General features: G+C 51.6%; 7 protein-coding genes across 7 annotated transcripts; 4 read left to right on the forward strand and 3 right to left on the reverse strand.

Moving 5' to 3' along the window:
* Positions 1-1,026: 1,026 nt before the first annotated feature.
* NEUTE1DRAFT_101196 (uncharacterized protein) lies at positions 1,027-1,721 on the reverse strand (the record flags this gene model as incomplete). Its single annotated transcript, XM_009853076.1, has 2 exons — positions 1,027-1,079; positions 1,187-1,721. The coding sequence occupies 2 exons, from the start codon at positions 1,719-1,721 to the stop codon at positions 1,027-1,029; spliced, it is 588 nt and encodes a 195-aa protein (XP_009851378.1).
* Positions 1,722-3,830: 2,109 nt separating this feature from the next.
* Positions 3,831-5,200, forward strand: NEUTE1DRAFT_101197 (uncharacterized protein; the record flags this gene model as incomplete). Its single annotated transcript, XM_009853077.1, has 3 exons — positions 3,831-4,097; positions 4,257-4,901; positions 4,970-5,200. 3 exons carry the CDS (start codon positions 3,831-3,833, stop codon positions 5,198-5,200), a joined length of 1,143 nt encoding a protein of 380 aa, XP_009851379.1.
* Positions 5,201-5,226: 26 nt separating this feature from the next.
* On the reverse strand, positions 5,227-6,835 carry NEUTE1DRAFT_64101 (uncharacterized protein; the record flags this gene model as incomplete). Its single annotated transcript, XM_009853078.1, has 2 exons — positions 5,227-5,609; positions 5,673-6,835. 2 exons carry the CDS (start codon positions 6,602-6,604, stop codon positions 5,390-5,392), a joined length of 1,152 nt encoding a protein of 383 aa, XP_009851380.1.
* Positions 6,836-7,949: 1,114 nt separating this feature from the next.
* On the forward strand, positions 7,950-9,165 carry NEUTE1DRAFT_82782 (uncharacterized protein; the record flags this gene model as incomplete). Its single annotated transcript, XM_009853079.1, has 3 exons — positions 7,950-8,553; positions 8,611-8,757; positions 8,955-9,165. 3 exons carry the CDS (start codon positions 7,950-7,952, stop codon positions 8,999-9,001), a joined length of 798 nt encoding a protein of 265 aa, XP_009851381.1.
* A 2,444-nt stretch (positions 9,166-11,609) lies between these two features.
* NEUTE1DRAFT_101200 (uncharacterized protein) lies at positions 11,610-12,083 on the forward strand (the record flags this gene model as incomplete). The annotated part of the gene is made up of 3 exons (XM_009853080.1): positions 11,610-11,775; positions 11,864-11,949; positions 12,042-12,083. The coding sequence occupies 3 exons, from the start codon at positions 11,610-11,612 to the stop codon at positions 12,081-12,083; spliced, it is 294 nt and encodes a 97-aa protein (XP_009851382.1).
* A 758-nt stretch (positions 12,084-12,841) lies between these two features.
* NEUTE1DRAFT_117147 (uncharacterized protein) lies at positions 12,842-14,147 on the reverse strand (the record flags this gene model as incomplete). The annotated part of the gene is made up of 2 exons (XM_009853081.1): positions 12,842-13,269; positions 13,417-14,147. 2 exons carry the CDS (start codon positions 13,831-13,833, stop codon positions 13,000-13,002), a joined length of 687 nt encoding a protein of 228 aa, XP_009851383.1.
* A 1,721-nt stretch (positions 14,148-15,868) lies between these two features.
* Positions 15,869-18,247, forward strand: NEUTE1DRAFT_122592 (uncharacterized protein; the record flags this gene model as incomplete). The annotated part of the gene is made up of 2 exons (XM_009853082.1): positions 15,869-16,279; positions 16,344-18,247. 2 exons carry the CDS (start codon positions 16,092-16,094, stop codon positions 18,148-18,150), a joined length of 1,995 nt encoding a protein of 664 aa, XP_009851384.1.
* Positions 18,248-18,663: the final 416 nt, after the last annotated feature.

Here is an 18,663-nt window from a genome sequence, read left to right on the forward strand (position 1 = left end):
CGAGACCACCGCCCGAAACGATCGCCGTTGACTGCGGCGTAGGTGATGATGTTATGGGCGGAGAGGACTCAGAGGTGAGGGGAAATGAATTGGGTGTGTACGCGTACGCGTACAAAGAAAGTGGGCGAGAAGGGGAGAGAGCGTGGATTATGTGGTTTGATGTAGCCCGATTGTGGGTTTGGGCGTTTGATGTGTTACGTTTGGAAACGAGGTTGATTGGGTGTTGGTCATGATGGGTGGTTGGTGAGTTGTTTTTGATGCGTGCTTGATTGTGCTTTTTTCTTTCTTTTTTCTTTTGGCTTTGCCTTCTTTCTTTAAGTAGATGTCTTCGAGAAAGAAGGGGGGAGGGGGGCTGCTTGGAAGATTGGAGGTTGAAGAGAGAGGGAGAGAAGGGGAGATCATGGTACCTAGGACCGTGCCACTATTCCCGTGTTTCTGAGGACCGGCTACCTAGAAAGAAGAACGCATAAATTGCGTTCTCCTTTGTGTTTGCCAAATTCAGAGTCTTTTCTTCATGTACCTACGAGCCATTTTCGAATCAATTCATCTCCCGCACGATGGGTGTGGGCGGATAGATTCTCCTTCAAAACGTGAGTGTCCCGTAACGGACTCGAATCATTGTCTTCCCGTGGCACACATGCAGACGCGGAATTTCCACGCCGGGAATGTTACCATTACAACAACGAGCTACCCACGGTGAAGGAGTTGGTAGTGGCAGGTTGTCATCCTAGCTGGAAGGGCTTGGGTTGTGATTGGGATTGCCCTTCTATCCACGAAGTCTGGATCTTCACCTGCCCACGACAATAGAGACCTGTCGATATCTTCATCACGGGGGTATCTGACAAGCCGGCCACTACGGAAGACATAATCTTGCATTCATCGCTAGCAGATTTTACTTGTCGCTGAGCCTTGAATGCCTGCCACCTAATTCTGCAAGCTCACTCAGTTGAGTTAGTTCAAACCTTCAATGTCCTCCCTGACGAACAAGACCGAGAAAAGCCTACCTTCTTCGTGCAGTGTTGACAATCAGAACGCGACATCAACGCCAAACTCAAAGCCGCCGACCTGACCACCTTTTTCTGTCTATCAAGATCTTTCTTGTTCAAAAGGATCGGAACATCCGATTTCCGACCACTTCCCTCCGGCGTTGTCTTTTCCAACTCCTCCCGCTTAAAGCGACACGAACCCCCGCAGTATCCATCAAGAAAAAGGTACTGATACCAAAAAAACTCCCGAAAGTTCGCCGCGTACTTCTCATTCAAGCCCCTCACCTGGCTGCCTTCGATAGGGAGCTTGTCATCGGATAACTGCCCCTGGTTATTGTCAACAACTTTGACCATGTCCCCAAGAAAGTCAATGTAATCCACCGAAGCAAGCATAGCGATTAAAAAGATCTTGCGAAGCTTGGAAACATACTTGTATTTCCTTTGCAAGTTGTGCAGACACAGAATATGTTGGATTTGCGGGTCGAGCGCTGGGCCGATGATATCTATAAAGTTGTTGGGGATGCAGAAGGAGTGGAGTGGCTTGCTGCCTTTTGTTTTTGAATGGACCTCAAGGTCGCAGTAGATTGCGTGGAAAAGACGGTTGCGGCATTCGTGGCTGGCTATTGTGGCTGCTTCGAAGGCGGCCTTGAGTAGTTGTTGCGAACATGTACATGTTCTGTGGTCCCTTTCGGTGGTGTCGGGACTAGTTCTGCAGGGGGAGGTTGACCAGTACATGATTTACTGTTTTGGGTGGTGTAGTGTGTAGAATTGACCGTTTAAGGTTACACAAGAGAGCGGGTGATTTTGATAAAGAAGACGAAGGGAAGGCTTTTGATATGTGGCTCTGAGCTTGAAATAGGCCACTCACTTCCTCAGTCGTTGTGTCATATGACGGCGATGAGTCTCATTGTATCTATCTATTCTGTCATGTAAGTTTGTTCACCGCAGTGGCTATCATCAGACTGGTGTTGTTGTTTGAGAAGGGCCATAGAAATGGTAAGGAAGAGGAAGAACATGGAGAAATCATCAAACAACAGAAAGAGTCAGCGTAAGCACGTAGCTGATGACCTATTCACGCCCCTGGAAGCAGTCAAAGGACGGCAAGAGATAGAACGAGCAACTCAGTAAGTGAGAGGTGAAGGAGGAGGATGAGAAGAAGAAAAAACGAGAAGCACAGGAAAGTGAACCTAGGGAAGTAAGAGATGATTGCAGTTTTCCAGGACCACCACTTGGCCAGCCAGTTGGCCCATCAAACCTCACTTCACATTGTTCAACCAACGAAGCATTTATCGTTGTATTTTTCCTCCACCCAACCCATCGCCAGAGCCGTATCATTCCTCGACCGATCATCACTATCCAGTATCACTCGCCCGGGTACCCAGCGTCGTTCTTTCATTGCCTTCCGACTTCTGCTTGTCACGTCTGGCTTTAAACAGACTAGAACGGTCATTTTTGAGCGAAATCTTCGAAAACTGCTGGTAGATTTAGACTTGATGGCAACAAGCAACTGGACTGCTGTTGTAGCATACGTCGCTGAAGAAGGTGCTGGTTGGTAAAGCAGCTACTTGGGAGCAACTGGACGCCGAGGCCGCGGCGTTCACCCAGGCCCAGAGGTTCATGTTTGGTATATTACAGTCTTCGAGAAGCGGAAAGAGTGCATCATCAACATGAACCTGCTCGTCCTCCTCTTCATCCCCAACTAGTCTCCCCCATCAGCCTAGGTATTTCCAAGCTGCTGAATAGCACGCCCAGATTATATTCCAAGTCCGGCTATTATGTGCACCTCCCTGCCACTTATTCCCCCGCAACATCAACCAATTGGTCAATCGTCACGCCAAGAGGGTTACATGCACAACCGCAGGCTATTATTCCGGCAAATTTGGGGGGGATTTTAACCGTCTTAGCTGTCGAAGCTCTCGATCTTGAACGCTAGAAGCAAACTCGCTGCCGAGTGGTCAATTCCGGTTGGTTGTGGCTTGTCCCGATTATGAACTCGAGATCACGGCGAAACTTGTGAGCGGACAGGTGAGGAGAACAAAATGCAAGCGAACCGAGGAAAGAGGCGAGATGGAAATATTGTCCGCGACTCGTCTTCGCCAATGTGGCTGGCTTCATCGCCAGTCTTACGGCCTAGTCGCAGTTCGTCCGGCTGAATAGATTGCTTCGTTGCATTTACATGTTTTCAGCTTGCGTTTCTTCAGTCTTCACGCGCAAGAACACCACAGACCAGGAGCTTGGCTCAGCCACAGCATCACGAACCGCAAAAACATACCGACGGTAGTGTGCACCTTGGACTCCTCCTCGTCACGACGGCTTCTCGCTCCACAAACCCGGTTAACCCTCCCGAACCACCCTCGACGTTACCCCTGTCTAGGAGATTCCATTGACCCCAACAAATTCACTCATAACAGAGGCCGCAAAAGGTTCTTCCAAGAATGCGCTTGTCACTAGCGATTTCGCAAGGATACGTCGGTAGATCTGGGGTGACGGGTCACGACCCCATTCAGACCCATGTCACCCATTCCATGTACTGCGTAGTCACGCATGGTAATATGAAGCTAACGACTCCATACTACACTACCCCATTTTACCCCATGGGGAGATGATGGAGTCTGTGGGCTTCGCCCGCCATGGTTCATGACTTCGTGATCGGTCTCGATAGTTGACTCCACCTCCACTTCCACCTCCATCTTTACCTCCACATCATGATGTTTTATAACGCCTTGTTCCCTCCCCGTTAGCTTCTTTTCTCTCCTCACCTCGTCTCTCCCGTCGAGTTCCCCCCCTCCCTCCTTGTAGTCACCTCTCTCCTCACGGTCAACTCAACCACAGCCAGTCACGACCATGCACACCAAGTCCCTCCTCTCCCTCCTCGCCCTGGCCTCCGTGCCTCTGGCTTCTGCTAGCAACGGCAAAGGTTCCGGAAAGTCTTGCTCCCACAAGGGTCTAGACTGGTACGCCAAAAAGGCCGGCCTCAAATACTTCGGCGCAGCCACCGACTCGCCCGGCCAGCGCGAGCGTGCAGGTCTTGAGTCTGCCTACCCCAAGTATGACGAGATCATGTGGAAGTCTGGAGAGTTCGGGCAGACGACGCCTACTAATGGGCAAAAGGTTTGTATTTTTTCCCTTTTTCCTTCCCCATTTCCCCTTTTCCTTTTCCCTTTTCCTTTTCCCCCCTTTTCCCCTTCCCCCTTTTCCCCTTCCCTTTCCCTTCTCCCACTCCTTTGTACCTAGTAAAGTAAAGTACACTAACAGAAGACCAAACAAAAGTGGCTCTTCACCGAACCCACCCAAGGCACCTTCAACTTCACCGAAGGCGATATCGTCGCCTCCCTCGCGCACCAGCACCACAAGCTCTTACGGTGCCACGCCCTAGTCTGGCACTCGCAGCTTGCTCCCTGGGTCGACTCCTCCTCCGCCAACTGGACCAAAGACGAGCTCCGCTCCATCATCGTCTCGCACATCACCAACGTCATGACCCACTACAAAGGCCAATGCTACGCCTGGGACGTAGTCAACGAAGCCTTCAACGAGGACGGGACCTATCGCGAATCGGTGTTTTCCACCGTCTTGGGCGGCGACGAGTTTATCCAGCTGGCTTTCGAGACGGCTTCCAAACTGGATCCCCAAGCAAAATTGTACTATAATGATTATAACTTGGAGAGCCCGAGCGCCAAGACGGAGGCGGTCAGGAAGCTGGTGAGGCAGTTGCAGAACAAGAAAATTAAGATTGATGGGGTGGGGCTCCAGGCGCATTTGACGGCGGAGAGCAGGCCGACGCTGGATGAGCATGTCGCTGCTATTAAGGGGTTCGCGGAGTTGGGCGTGGAGGTGGCGTTGACGGAGTTGGATGTGAGGTTGGAGATGCCGGCGAATGCAACGAATTTAGCGCAGCAGAAGGAGGCGTATAAGAATGTGAGTAGTACACTTTTTCAAGTTTGTCACGCGGGGTTGATCATCTGCTAACAAGGTTAATTTACTAGGCCGTCGGAGCTTGTGTCCAAGTCGACGGATGTATCGGTGTCACCATCTGGGACTTCTACGACCCCTTTAGCTGGGTCCCTGCCGTCTTTCCCGGTGAGGGTGCCGCCCTTCTCTGGTTCGGTGACTTCAGCAGACACCCTGCTTACGAGGGTGTCGTGGAGGCTTTGACCAACAAGACCCAAGGACATAATGGAAAGGGTCCTCGTGGTGTTAAGCGTTGGGTTGCCTAAATAGGCTGTGGAGTGGGAGTCTGTTTGAAAAGAGTAATTCTTCGTCAATTGTAGTAATCTAATCCCAAGTTCTTTCATAAAAGCTGATCTTCGTTTCGTCGTTACGTATCGTGATCCTTGTCCGAATTTCCTGCATCTCTCCCCACTCCTGCGGAGTGCGATTTGGTAGTCATTTGAGGAGGTCAACATCTAGATTTCATTGTATCCTAGCATCTTGGGATGCTCATCGTCGCACACCAGCCATGCCCATGCTGCGCTAGGTGTGTAGCTCGTTGTGGTAGAGTACGCTCGCCCGTAATCGGCTCGATCGAAGATGGTGCCTGTGTGATCGGCCTTTTTCATGTTGGCGACATTCTCGGGTGTGGCGACGGCAAGGAAATGTTCGCGTTGGGGACCTTTTGGTAGTGCCCTGGGACGAGACACTTGTTAGTAGAGGTCCGATTATGTAAAGACAAGGCAAGAGAAAGCTTACAAGGCATTCCCAAAGATACCATGACATAAGCTTGGCTCCTTCTTCAATAAGCCCTCCGCCCATATACACTGGCGACCCAATCGAATAGCCGCATCAATCTTCTCTTGAAGCGCAGAGAAGTATTGGCGCAGCGAAAGCAGCGACACAACGAAACCCGGCGCGCCATGGCAGAATTGCACCAAGCACTTACCGGTATGTGCATGCTGCTCTGAACTAGGCCAGTTACCAGAAGGATGTTGCAACCTTAATAACCTGTCCAGAACCGATTCCAGTTGGGGAACAGTCTCCGGTGACGTCAGAACGACCTGAGTAAGGATACCAATATCGCCATGGACAGCACCGAGGTATCGCTTATCATGCCACGTCCAGTTAGGCCCTCTGTTGAGTATGGTATTTGTGATCTCTGCAATAGCCGGGTCAACAAGCTTGTTACTGCCAGGAACCCAATGTCGCACCAGACGCAGCAGATATAGTGTGCCTGCTCGGCCGTATAGGATCTCATCCGGGTACTCCTCCACCTCCAGAATTTGGCTCACACACGACACAAAAGTCCTGACGTGCGAAGGATCCTCTCGGAAGATGGAAGCACGCACAGCTTCGAAGGCAAGCTTCTCATCATGGATACCGCACCCGCGCGACCCTAGGCGGAGGTTGTGCCCGCGCGAACCCGAGATGTAAGCCTTTGCCCAGTGGTAGGGAGTCTGGCCGCTAACCAGCAAGCTCGGTTGCCGGGCGGAGATCTGCAGCATCAGCAGCGCAATGCCCGTCGGGCCGCTCCATAAGCCTTGGAGGTGCTCGTGCGAGTAGCGCGAGCGAGGGGGGTAGCTGGCGACAATGTCTTCGAGAGCGGATTGGAGGTATTGCGACGTGTCGTTGGATATTTTGAGGAGGGAGGAGGGGTCCGAGAGGGTCATGTAGCGGGACTCGGCCATTTTGGGGACACGGGACGGAGCACGGATAGCGGTTGCCGGGAGTGGACGAGAATAGAATTATGGTATTAGAATATGGAGAGGGACGTGTTGATCCGGATGAGTACTATGGTGATGCTGGGGATTAACAGCGAGGGAATTATGCTTTGCGTGAACAATTGATCAATGGATGGCCTTGTTCAGTCAGGAACCAAGGCAGTGGCAAACGGAGGCATTCCGATCCATGGACGGGAGCGTTCCTGGATGATGTTGATCCGATAAAGTGACTGTGGATGGTCTGGACGACTAGTAGAGGTACGCGGACTTGGCGGTTCCATCAAGGTCGGGGTAGTAGTAGCATGGTGGTTCAGCTCAAATTGTCGTCATGATGTTGAACTTGACGGGAAGCTTGTCCCTTCCTTTGCCCGGCCGACCTGTGTCTGCCCAAGGTACGTACCTGGTGTACATCATTTTGCGGGGTGCTGGAGACCGGCAGGCAGCTTTGAACCAATCAACAGCTGTAAATACAATGGATAAAAGGAACAAATGCGGAGACATGGGGTAGCCCCGCCGTAACTCCTCGAGCTTATGCCAGGCCGGCTTCATACTACTGCCGCCCGCTTGCAGCTTGCAGCGGTGGATTACCTAACAGCAGAGTGACATCTCGATTTTGAAGGGCTACAGTTCGACTCGCAATTAAACGTTGTATTACGCTCGCAAAGTTGGAAGAGAAGCCTAACACAGTCACGAGAATGGTTTGATCGTAGATGAAGAGGATTGTCAGATCGAAAGAGGGGAAGCAAGTGATGTCCTGTTGGAGTGACCATGGCCTGGTGGGTTGTGGTTTCCATCGTTTGTGTTAGCACCGGACAAGGAGGGAGGTTGTTATTAGGCGCTTGGGCACTAGAGTTAACACTACCTCAGTTCGTCTCTCTTTGTTACCTCTATTCTTTCTCAAGCAAGATTTCGCCTGTAATATCCAGGAACCCTGACCAGATGTCTACTTCGCCAGCCATTTCGAGAATAATAATGATAATAAAAGTCTTATCCCCTAGCTGGTATAGCAGTTCTCACCTACCGCAACAGCAAATACATTTCGTCTCTTTCCAGTGCATTCATCCCAACACCAAACAATAAGAACACCACTCCCCCTCGCCGCTCCTTCTTCCCACCTGGCACCTTCTCCCCGCCTCCCTATCCCATCTTCCCCGTTTACACCCCCGCCCGCCCCAATACCCTGCACTCTACTTCCCCGTCTCTACAATCGCTTATATCGGTGTAAGTGCCTCCTCCTCCGTCTATATAACCCCCCCCCCCTCTCAGCGGCAATTCTCGAACTCGCATTTCTCCTATACTATCAACGGTCAAGATGGCGTCCTCCTCCTCTAGCCGCGCCCCCGATCGCACCCCTCGCAACCCCCGCGGCCCCGCCGTCCGTACCGATGCTGGTGCCTCCGATCGCGCCGCGAACCGTCTGCCTGACTTGCCCCGGCTGATGGACCCCTCGCCCGAGGCTGAGCCTCTTACAGCAGGCCCGCCTACTCAGTCAAATCCCAATCAGCAAAGGCGAACACCATCGACACCTGTGCCTATCCCACAGCAAGGATCATCTCCCACTAGTGGATCCGATCACTTCTACTCGGCGAGGCAGACGCCTGCTCAGAGCCAAAGTCCTGCCCCTGATCTGTCTACTGAGAGGCAGATTGACGTTGACAGTTATGCCTTTCACGTGAACTCCCTGGTTCATCCTGCTCGGCGCACAGAACGTGATCTTGAAAGGCTGCCAAGATATGATCCTAGAAACCCCTCAGCGTCCCCGGCAAGCAGATCTGACAGCTTCCACTCAGCCAGAGAGACTCCTGTTGCAAGCCAGAGCCCGGCAGCTAATGAGCCAGTGGTGGAAGTGCAAATCGATCCTTCTTCTTATGAGTTCCAGGTGAACTCTTTGGTTCATCCTGTCCGTCGTACAGAGCGTGATCTGGACAGGCTTCCCAAATATGATCCCAGCAACCCTTCACCAAATACGACAGACTTTGAAGAAAGATTTGATCCAACTATTCGTTCAAGATTGAGGGGACCTGATCGGATTCTTGGAATGTCCTGGGACGATTGTATTAGACTAACGAATGACCGTCTTCTCGCAGACGGCGCTGAAGAAAAAGATCTGATTTGCAAAGGTGAAAGGGGCTATAGGGGGAATAGGAATAATGGAGGAAGGAACTAATTATGTGTATATGTAGTAATGAGTCTGTTCAGGGGGCCTATCGCAAACTCAAAGGGAAGATTTGATTTGGGGAACATGACGATTTGGGAATGTATGCAATGATTTTCTGCGATGATTTTTTTATCTTTTATTTTTTTCGATTTTTTTCAGCAAGGCATACAGATCAGGGATGCACTTGCAAGACTGAGAGAATCTGAGCAGCTGACATTGATGAAAAATAGTTGGAGCATGAAGGATCGATCTGACAACATGATGGGTTGACAGATAGAAAAGGAAAGGAAGGCAGGGGCAGCAAGAATACAACATTCGAAGAGAGATTTGACCCGAACATACGCTCAGGACTGGTCGGACCTGAACAGGTGTTAGGGATGTGCTGGGAAGAGTGGATTAGACGGCTGGACGCATGGTCTGAAAGCCAGGGGAGGCCGGAAAGGACTAATACGGACAGACGGTCAACTAGGAGTGGAGGAAATGGCGACGATAATAGTCATAACTGATCATGTATATGGGTGGTAGTAAGTCTGCTCAGGGGGCCCTCAGTTGAAGCTATCTCGGACATCATCAGAATAAAAGACATGGTCAGCAAGCAGATTAAGAAGCCGGAAGAAAGAGCCCATCAGAGGGCATCCAGTCCTTCAAGATGGCGGACCATTAGCAACTTTAGTTACGAAATTCGTTTATGAAATTCCTTTTATGGTGCCTGATCATTCGTTCTAGAACTAATACAGCGAGGGTAAACGTCCATCTGGAGCTCCAGTCATTCCTTTCCTATTTCCCTTTCGACATGTTCTGGCCATGACAGTCCATCGTCGTGTCTCGAAAGGCGGGTGCAGCAAGGTCAAATTACTGCTGTTCCGCTAACAACTGCTCGGCGAGGTCTGTCCCATAACTGATAAGGCAGTATCACTTATTCCGCTCGGGCCCACTCATGTCTCATGTTCCTGCATTAGCTTGGCACTGTTGATGTCGCTACTTATCTTGGCCTCTCAATTTCTTCTCATTGCAACAGCACAAAAAACCTGGCGATGCCTCGATGACCAGGCCTATCGTCGGATTCAATCAGGACACTGCGTGGCGGACGCTTGCCAACGATGCGCCTCCCTTCACTGTCCAGCGTATCCAATGTCAACACGACTGTTGAGACGAGCATGAACACCTTGTTTATTGGGTTCAAAATATTTGCTTCATAAAATTACCATCGGACCCATTTCAAGTCGAACAAATTCCAGGAACATGTGCCGGGTAAACAAACCCAAGTTCATGGACTGCTCGGATGCCACTGCATGCGCCAGATATCAACCGGATGGCTTGCCTCGCGATGCGCACTCATTCATTATTTCCGGCCCGTTATGCAATTCAACTACTGCCCGCACTGTCCATACCTACCTACGGGGAATTTTCACGGCGGTCTCATTCACCGCGATCCTTGGCGTGCACACCGGCGTAGTGCCCAGTCAGCGCACGGTCAAATATCCCTTGCCGATAATACACAGCAATCTGAAATCATTTCAAGATTGATGAGAAGCTGGAAAATACTATCAATTAACTATCCAATCAAAAAGAAAACGGCACCTGAAATCCCTCAGGGCCATCAACATCCATCAATACAGCCAAGTGTATGACGTCTAATAGGACCGTTGCGCGACTCTCCTATAGCACCCTCATGCTATAGAATCGATGTCATATCTTTCCAGAAAACCGGTGCTGTAGGGTCGGTTAGCTAAAAAATCCTGCCCTGGAGAGCTGGAACGTCGCCCCAATGCAACGCCGTTGCCATGGCTGCAAAACCCTTGAGCCTCCATTCGTGCTCCCCCAGCTGCCGGGAACCAATAACCGTTAGCCAGCTCCCGGGCCCCGAGAAAAAAGCAAGAAAACTTGCAGACACAGGACGTCGGTTTCAATTTATTTCTCCTCCATGCAAGGGGCAACATGCCCAATTGGGACTTCATGTCAAGGGTTCAACCTCAACAAACCTCCAGAGTTTAGAGATCGTCGGCGGCCTTCGAGATTGCCTTGGAACAGGAGCAAAACAGTTTGTGGTTCCCGAGTCTGAGCGGCTCAACACTATTGCTGGGAACATATTGCTGATGACGTAGCAATATAGCCTCCATATGTGTCGCCCATATCGACGGAACATTGCAAGACAAAAAGTCAGACAAGCAGGGTATAGACGGCATTGACTCCATGTTGTAATCTCAGGGTCTGATCGCAACTCTCGTCGCCGGACTCTAGCTTTGTCACCCAGCTGAGTTGGAACACAGGACAATATGAGACACCGGCACGTGGTAGGCTGGGATAGACTACCACGCTGGCAACCAGCTGTTGGAGAAGGATGCCATCAATGAGGTCGTCGTCATGGTGGTGGTGCGGCTGGATTCAGGAACGGAAGGTAACCTAAGTCCGAAGTGGAGGTTGACGACGTCAACACCCTCTTCCCTTCGTTGTAACTGGCATCCTATTCGAGGACTCATTCCGTCCCAGGCAGGCAGGTGCGCCTCTTGAGTCTTCAGAGAAGTGCCGATCAGGGCCCAGAGGAAGGGACGGTGAAGCCCATGTGTTTACTACTGGTAGTTGGTTTGAGTTCACTCCAGCGAAGTATGAGGGAGAACATTTCGTCCCCGGCATGAGCCTCAAGATTCATGTATAAGAAGGACGACGACCTCTGCTCCGTCCTCTCCACATCTTCGTTCTCATCATCATCAGCTCAGCAATCAACTTCCAACAGACAACTCAACCACCAAGCCACCAACTACTTCACCTACTAGACCCAAAACACAAGTCCCAAAACCCAACCCAGCCATCAAAATGCAGTTCACCATCGCCACCGTCCTCTCCCTCCTCACCATCGCCATCGCCGCTCCCGCGGCTATGGAGCGTCAAGTCCCCTACACTCCTTGCTCCGGCCTCTACGGCACCGCCCAATGCTGCGCCACCGATGTCCTCGGCATCGCTGACCTTGACTGCGCCAACCGTGAGTTTTCTAGCACATACCCAGCATCCCCATCTGCCATTGAACCATTCAACAAGCCAAATACTAAAACAAGTCCTTCTCATTACAGCCCCGGAAACCGTCGCCAACGCCACCCACTTCGAGTCTACATGTGCTGATATCGGCCAGCGCGCTCGCTGCTGCGTCTTGCCTATTGTGAGTACCTTGCCTACCTTGACTGATGTCATGCTCGAGACAGTGCTGTTGAAAGGTGTAACATGGTGCTGACTTGTAGCGAACAATAATAGCTCGGCCAAGACATCCTTTGCCAGACCCCCGCTGGTCTCTAAAGGGGTTTGTTTGTTTGGTGATGATTAAGTGATCATCTTGTTTGTACAATAGGACGTGTATCATGTCTTGTACATGTAATATTTGGGGGGGTAATTTGGTGTTAGCTGGTGTTGGTTGTCTTGCAATCGTGTTCGACTGGACGATGTGGTAACTTTGGAAATTTGATGAGGGTTTGGTATGATGGGTGTAATGAGTATCTGGAAATAGTCAGGAATTCAAGGGCTTTGAATGATATATTGGGGTGACTTGCAATTTACTGGTGATAATGTCCTAAGCATTCGAAATGGGCTCCCGACAAAGCAAATGAAAAGGGAGATAAGTAATGGAACAAAAAGAAAAGTTCTTCGAGGGGTTGCTAGGGTAGTGAGAGCATACATACCTTCCTTGTCCGGACCGGTCCAGGCTGGGGTGCTTATAGCTTACTGAAGGAGATGCCCACAAAAGACAAAAAAGGACAGCATTAAAAAAAGTGTGGTATGGCCCGTAACGGACTCGAACCGTTGTCTTCCTGCGGCACGTATGCAGACGCGGAAATTTCCACGCCGGGAATGTTACCATTACACCAACGAGCTCACACCACGGGAAAAGCGTCTGTTAAGGAGATTTATGTACCAAAGACGGGGGTAGGACTTTTAGCGTTACCTAGGTAGGAGGTTGAGATGAAAGGTTGAGCGGCAGGCAAGAAGGGCGGCGACGGCGGAAGGCACGACGGACACTGAAACCTCCGCTGAATCTATCTCCAGGTGTTCGGGCCGATCATCACCAACACAATGGAACACAAAACTGGTCATTAACAATATCACATTATAATGCCTATACAGCGTCCTATGCTGCTCCCCATATCTATCTTGACCTGAGTGACCACCCTTTTCCTTTGGACCGCCGCGACTTTCCTCATTATCTCCCCCCAGAGTATTAAAGCATCATAACACCAGCAACAACCGCAGCACCCAGCGCCGCGAGGCCTCCGCCACGAACAACCACACCAGCATTCTCAGTCTTGTCGGTAGTCGAAGGAGCCGGGGCAGCACCGGTACCCGTGGCACTCGGGGATGCCTCCACATGGTCACCGACCAACTTGGTCAGGTCAGCATCGCTGGTGTAAGCGGCCGTGACGCCCGTGCTGTTCTTGCACGCGCTCGGCATGTTGGCGTTGGTGCCCTCGACGAAGTTGACGACGGCGCACTGGTTACATTTGTTAGCGTCTTTTTGTCTTTTACTTTCTTCCTCTCCATTTTTGTTTCGTTTACTGCCCAACAAGGCAAACAAAAATAGAAGATAACAAAAAAGAAAAGATGGAGAAAAAAAAGATGGAAGAAAAAAGAAGCTCACCTGGAACAAAGTCCCATCTCCACCAATCCCAGCAACGCCCACCACGCCCTTCTTGCCCACCCACTCCTTGGGCGCCTTCACCTGCGTCGAGCAGAAATCGCCCAGACCGCTCTGCTGCACGATCGGGAACAGCTGCGTCCAGTTGCCCTCGCTGACTTCTTGCACCGAGGCGCGGTACAGCCAGGTGAACTGCGGGTGGCCGGCATAGAGCGAGATGAAGTCGCCGTCGACGTGGAAGTCGGTAGTAGTTGTGTCAGACGAAAGGTTAGGGGTCTTGGCGCCGCAGGGGGCGTCGGGTTCTTTGTCCTCGTCGATCGAGGAGCCTTCGAGGGAGGGCGGGTAGTTGAAGAGGAAGTGGGCGTTGGCGAGGGTGGTGAGGGAGAGGAGGACGGTGGGGAAGAGGGAGAGGGAGCGCATTTTGTTCGGTTGTTGTTTGTTTTTTATTGTGAGGAAGAAAGTTGAGGTCGGTAGCTCTGTTGGGTGGTGGTGGTGGTGGTGGTGGCGTCCTTGGCTGTTGTTGTTGTTGTTGGTGCCGTGGTGATGGGACTGGCTTGAATGAAGAGCAAAAAAGTGGAAGAGGAGTGTAGGTAAGGTAGGCAGCGAGGCGAGTGGGAGGTAGATATGTAAGTGTAAAGGCTGCAGACAATGGCCGGACCGGGACCGACAGGATGTGGAACTGATGCAAGCCGCGGCTGGAGAAGGCTGGAAGGGTCCAACACCACGGACGGATGCCGGGAACAAGAGGGACTAAAAGCAACGAGTGACAAATACAATTGGATTCGATACTGCTTCTATGTAGGTTGGTACCTGAATGTATATTGTGGATTCCAAACGGGATGGGGAATAAAACCACGCGGCGATGTCAGGTACGACCGCTAATCCCGTCTTCCAGGAACCCTACCTCTAGGTACTTTTCGTTGGGTTCGGTGTTTGACCTCCACATTCTGATCTTCTCCCTTTGATCCAAGTCCAGACCATGGGACGAACACCAGGTTGGGAAACGTGCATCATCGCAACGCAAACATGACCTGTGTCGCCAGAATCGTATTCGAAAACAACCGGAGACGAAAGTCTGAGGCTGACGAGTTGGAGATCCGAGAGTACATCTGAGACTCACCGCATGTGGTGTGTTGGTTACTAGTGAGTTTGGAAGGTTGGAAGTCTTGCTCCACAAACTTGCGCAAAACACGACACGATGTTTCCCGGCCACTACTCAAGGGGAAGGCAGGATTCGAGTTGCACCGCCAACGAGGCAAGAACGGAGTCCCATGTAACTTGATCCGTTCCTCCAGTTTTCCCTTCTCCAGACACTTGTCTGTGTGTCATATCACAGCCTTTGTTTGCGCCGTCTGTTGTCTGTCGTCCAAAACGTTTGGATGTTGATTGACCTGAAGTTCGCTGAACAAGTGGGGCAGTTGTGCAACACTAAATGCTGACACGCTTAGCCCTTTGGGGCTGTATTATCGGCACGCCGCTAAGCCCCAGTTGGTAAAAGCGTGAGATTCGCGAGTGGGTTTGAGCAAGTTGTGGCCTCACTAGCGCCCGAGCTGCCGACAGGGTCCACCCCCCTTGGAGCCCAGTTTGGAGCCAGTAAAAACTTGCTCTTTCCTCCCATCTTCCCATCTTCATCGACAATCCCTTCCTCTTTTCCAACCGCATTTCGCGATTTCGACATCAAGCCAGGTCCCGGCCGCGCCGTTGAGTTTTGCGACGGACAGGTGCCGCTTCGGATCTTGAATAAAAACAAAAACGATGACGAGCCCACCACTGCATCGAGTTGGATTGATTGATGAGACATTGCGGCTTCGAGAAACATTCGAGCCACCAGGACTCGAGGTTGCCGTGTTGACCGATACAAAGGGCTACATATATCATTCTGGACTCTCATCGTCATCTTGAGCTCCTCCTTTCTTTCACCGTCGTCTTGACGAGGGTCTAGCCTCGTCTGTCCCGACCGCGGCCAAAAAGCGGCTCCCCATGAATGCTACAGTAGTACCTTTGGTTGGGAACATGTAGCAGTTGGGCCAAGCACGAACGGGCAATTCACCGTCTGGTCTCCAAATCATTTTTTCCCACGATTTCAAGACAAAATCATCATCGATTCTCTTGGCTTTAAAAAACGAAGACGCAAACCCGAGTGGGTGCAGTGATCAATAGAACAAGTTGAACAACCAGCCGTAACAGGGAGGAAGTGCCTTCCAAAACTGATTTCTTGGCGCACCCTCCACGCCGCGCCACGATCTTATTTCCCTACCGAAGAAACTTGCTCATCAGGGACCTGCGATCCGCCCCCCACCCTACTATTATTCTTGACAGATATCGAAAACAGTCGTCTGACATTTCCTTTTTTGGCTTTTTGCAAATTCGATTACTGCTTGTCGGTTTTCTCATTATTTTTAACTCTTCATCTGTCCGTTACTGTATCCTATCACCCCTCGTGTTGGTTCGGTAGCCATTTCGTTCGAGCGGTCCACTTGTCCTGAACTCCATCATCATTTATACCGCCAGGACGAACCATGACATAACCCGTCACGCGCATTTCCAGACTTCACAGGACGTCACCAAACCCAAGTAAAACGGCGCCCGAGACAAGGATCGCCAAATACGAAATAGACCTAAAGATTGAACCAAATCACAGCTGAACAGATTGCCTCGTGGCAGTCAAGGCCAGCAACATGGAGAAGATGGAGCGCAGGCATGGAGGCCACGACATGTCGTCGATGGGAGGTATGTCGATGGGAGGTCCGAATTCCTTTCAGGGTACAAACATGGGGCTAGCCCATGATTTCTGGTACATCATCGCCGCCGTACTAGGATTCCTGGCCCTATGTCGTCTAGTCAACCTCTACAAGAGCCGAACGAGGTTTGTTCTGCTCCTTCCCCCTTACCCCTTTTTTTGAACAGTCAATATGCTAAACCCCGCAAAGGCTACAAAAACGCTTCGCCAACTCGGTTCAGTACCCAACGAAACCTTCGAACAAGTTCCTCGAAATTTGGGCCACTCTAACCGCCCTCGTTCGCGAATCCAGCTACCCTCAACTTTACGTCCCCTCGTCATGGTTCTCCTGGATGACGCCCCCTCCCCTCGGGCGGGTAATCACCCTCCTCGTCTACTGGGCCATCATTATCAGCATGATGACTGCCAACGCTATCAAGAACGATGCCTTTTTCTGGGAGCGCATCGGGTTCCGCAACGCCTGGATCACTGTCATGCAAATGCCGTTGCTGTATCTGCTGGCGTCCAAGTGCAGCATCATTGGGTTGATTGTCGGGACCGGTCATGAGAGGCTGAACTGGCTGCATCGGTGGGTCGGCAGGACCATGTTCGTTACGGGCGCGGTGCATGGATGGCATTTCTTCACAGAGTGGCAGCGGGCCGGCATCTTGGAATTCCAGATGCAGATGATGGGCATGGTCAAGTATGGAATGGCGGCGTGGGCGGTGTTGGGTTGGTCGTTGATCTCAGGGTTCGCGCCACTGAGGAGGTTGGGGTATGAGTTCTTTGTGTTGCAGCATTTGGTTAGTGCTGTGTTGTTTATCTGGCTGGTATATGTCCACATTCCGGTCTACGCGAGGTGGAACGTTTGGTTCTCAATTGGGGCGCTTTGCTTTGATCGAGCGTGCAGGACGGTCTTGTTGGTGTGGCAGAACGTCAAGTTCAGGCCGAACAGGTCAAAGTGCAAGGGAGGTCAGAGGATCGGCCACTTTGCTCAGATCAGGGCGGTTGGTGACTCGATCACGGTCATCAACATCAAGGATGTCCACTTCAAGTGGAAGGCCGGACAACATCTTTACCTCTGGGCACCGGCCATCGGGCCCATGGAAGCGCATCCATACACCATTGCTTGCGCCCACCAGCTCCCAGGAACATGTATCTGCAACAGCATCCAACTCGTCGTCCGCAAGCACGGCGGCTTCTCCAAGCGGCTCCATGAGCGCGCGATGAAAGACCACGCTGAAGAGAAAAAGGGTAATTACACGGTCTTCGTCTCTGGGCCCTACGGCATGCCGCCCCGTCTGGACATTTACGAAACGGTCATTCTCATCTCCGCCTCCACCGGCGCTTCATTCACCTTACCCATCCTGGAAGACCTCCTCGCCAACGCCAGCACCAACTGCGTCAAGCGAATTGACTTTCTCCTCACCACCAAACAAGGAGAAGAAATCGACTTTTACGTCAAGCGTCTCCACGAGTTTCTCGATGGCGCCAAGGAAGTCGGCATCGAGCTCCTTGTACATGTCGCTATCACCCAAAGTGGCACTCCATCCCTTCCGCCTTTCTCCATCCTCCCGACGACAAGGGAGCGCGAAAGGACAGAGGGGAAGTCATCATCGAGGGCATCATCCTGGGATAGTAACCTAGGCAAGACCCGAACGGAAAACAGTCCTGACTCAATCCAACCTTCGGGAGACCAGGAGAAGAGAGCAAACACCATCGGCGGCGGCGGGCGAGACGTAGAAGATATAATCTTCAGCCTCACACCCCGGCGACCACTAAGTAACGCTAGCGTTGATTCACACGTGCATTACTCAACCACGAGGCCGGACATTGCGGCCTTCATTAGAGCGCCGGTTGAGGCCACAGGGGGAGAGACGAAAGTGGTGGTTTGTGGAGGACCAAGCCTGGTTGCGAAGGTGAGGAATTGTGTGGCCAGTTTGGCGGATGAGAGGGCGGTGCACAAGGGAACGGGGGCACAGGGGATTGGCCTTTTCGTGGAGGAGTATGCGTTTTGAGTAGTTGGATGTTTATGTACAGGTTTGTAGGACGCAGACCTACCGTGTGTACTTGATAGAAATGATACCATTGATAGAAGGAAAAAAGATGATACTTGACAATGACTGACCTGAGGATCTCGATGAAACCCGGGGGCCTGAAGCTGTCACTGCCCTACCCCCGCAGCGGGATGGTAGCGTTGGTGCTCCCCCGTCCTACCCGCGTGGAGAGAACTGCCCAGGCCAGACCCTATCCGCCTAGCCACCTGGTCCTGCACGGTCCTCTTTTGACTCAAACAGGCACCTTTCTGCCTCCTCATTGGCTGTAACTTTTCTATCCTGCGATGCTGGACCGTGCACAACCTGCACTGAGTCAATTTGACTGGGCGATGCGTGCAAAGAAATTTTGAGTCACTGAAAAGTCCAAGGTTACAGCCTTGTAGAACGACTCATACGCCCAATTGGATCGGGATAGTACATGGGAACAAGAATTGTTTTTATTTAGAAGGATCAACCACTGCTCATGACGGCTTG

The sequence above is a fragment of the Neurospora tetrasperma genome (genome assembly GCF_000213175.1).
Source record: "Neurospora tetrasperma FGSC 2508 unplaced genomic scaffold NEUTE1scaffold_3, whole genome shotgun sequence".
NCBI classification, from domain to species: Eukaryota; Fungi; Ascomycota; class Sordariomycetes; order Sordariales; family Sordariaceae; genus Neurospora; species Neurospora tetrasperma.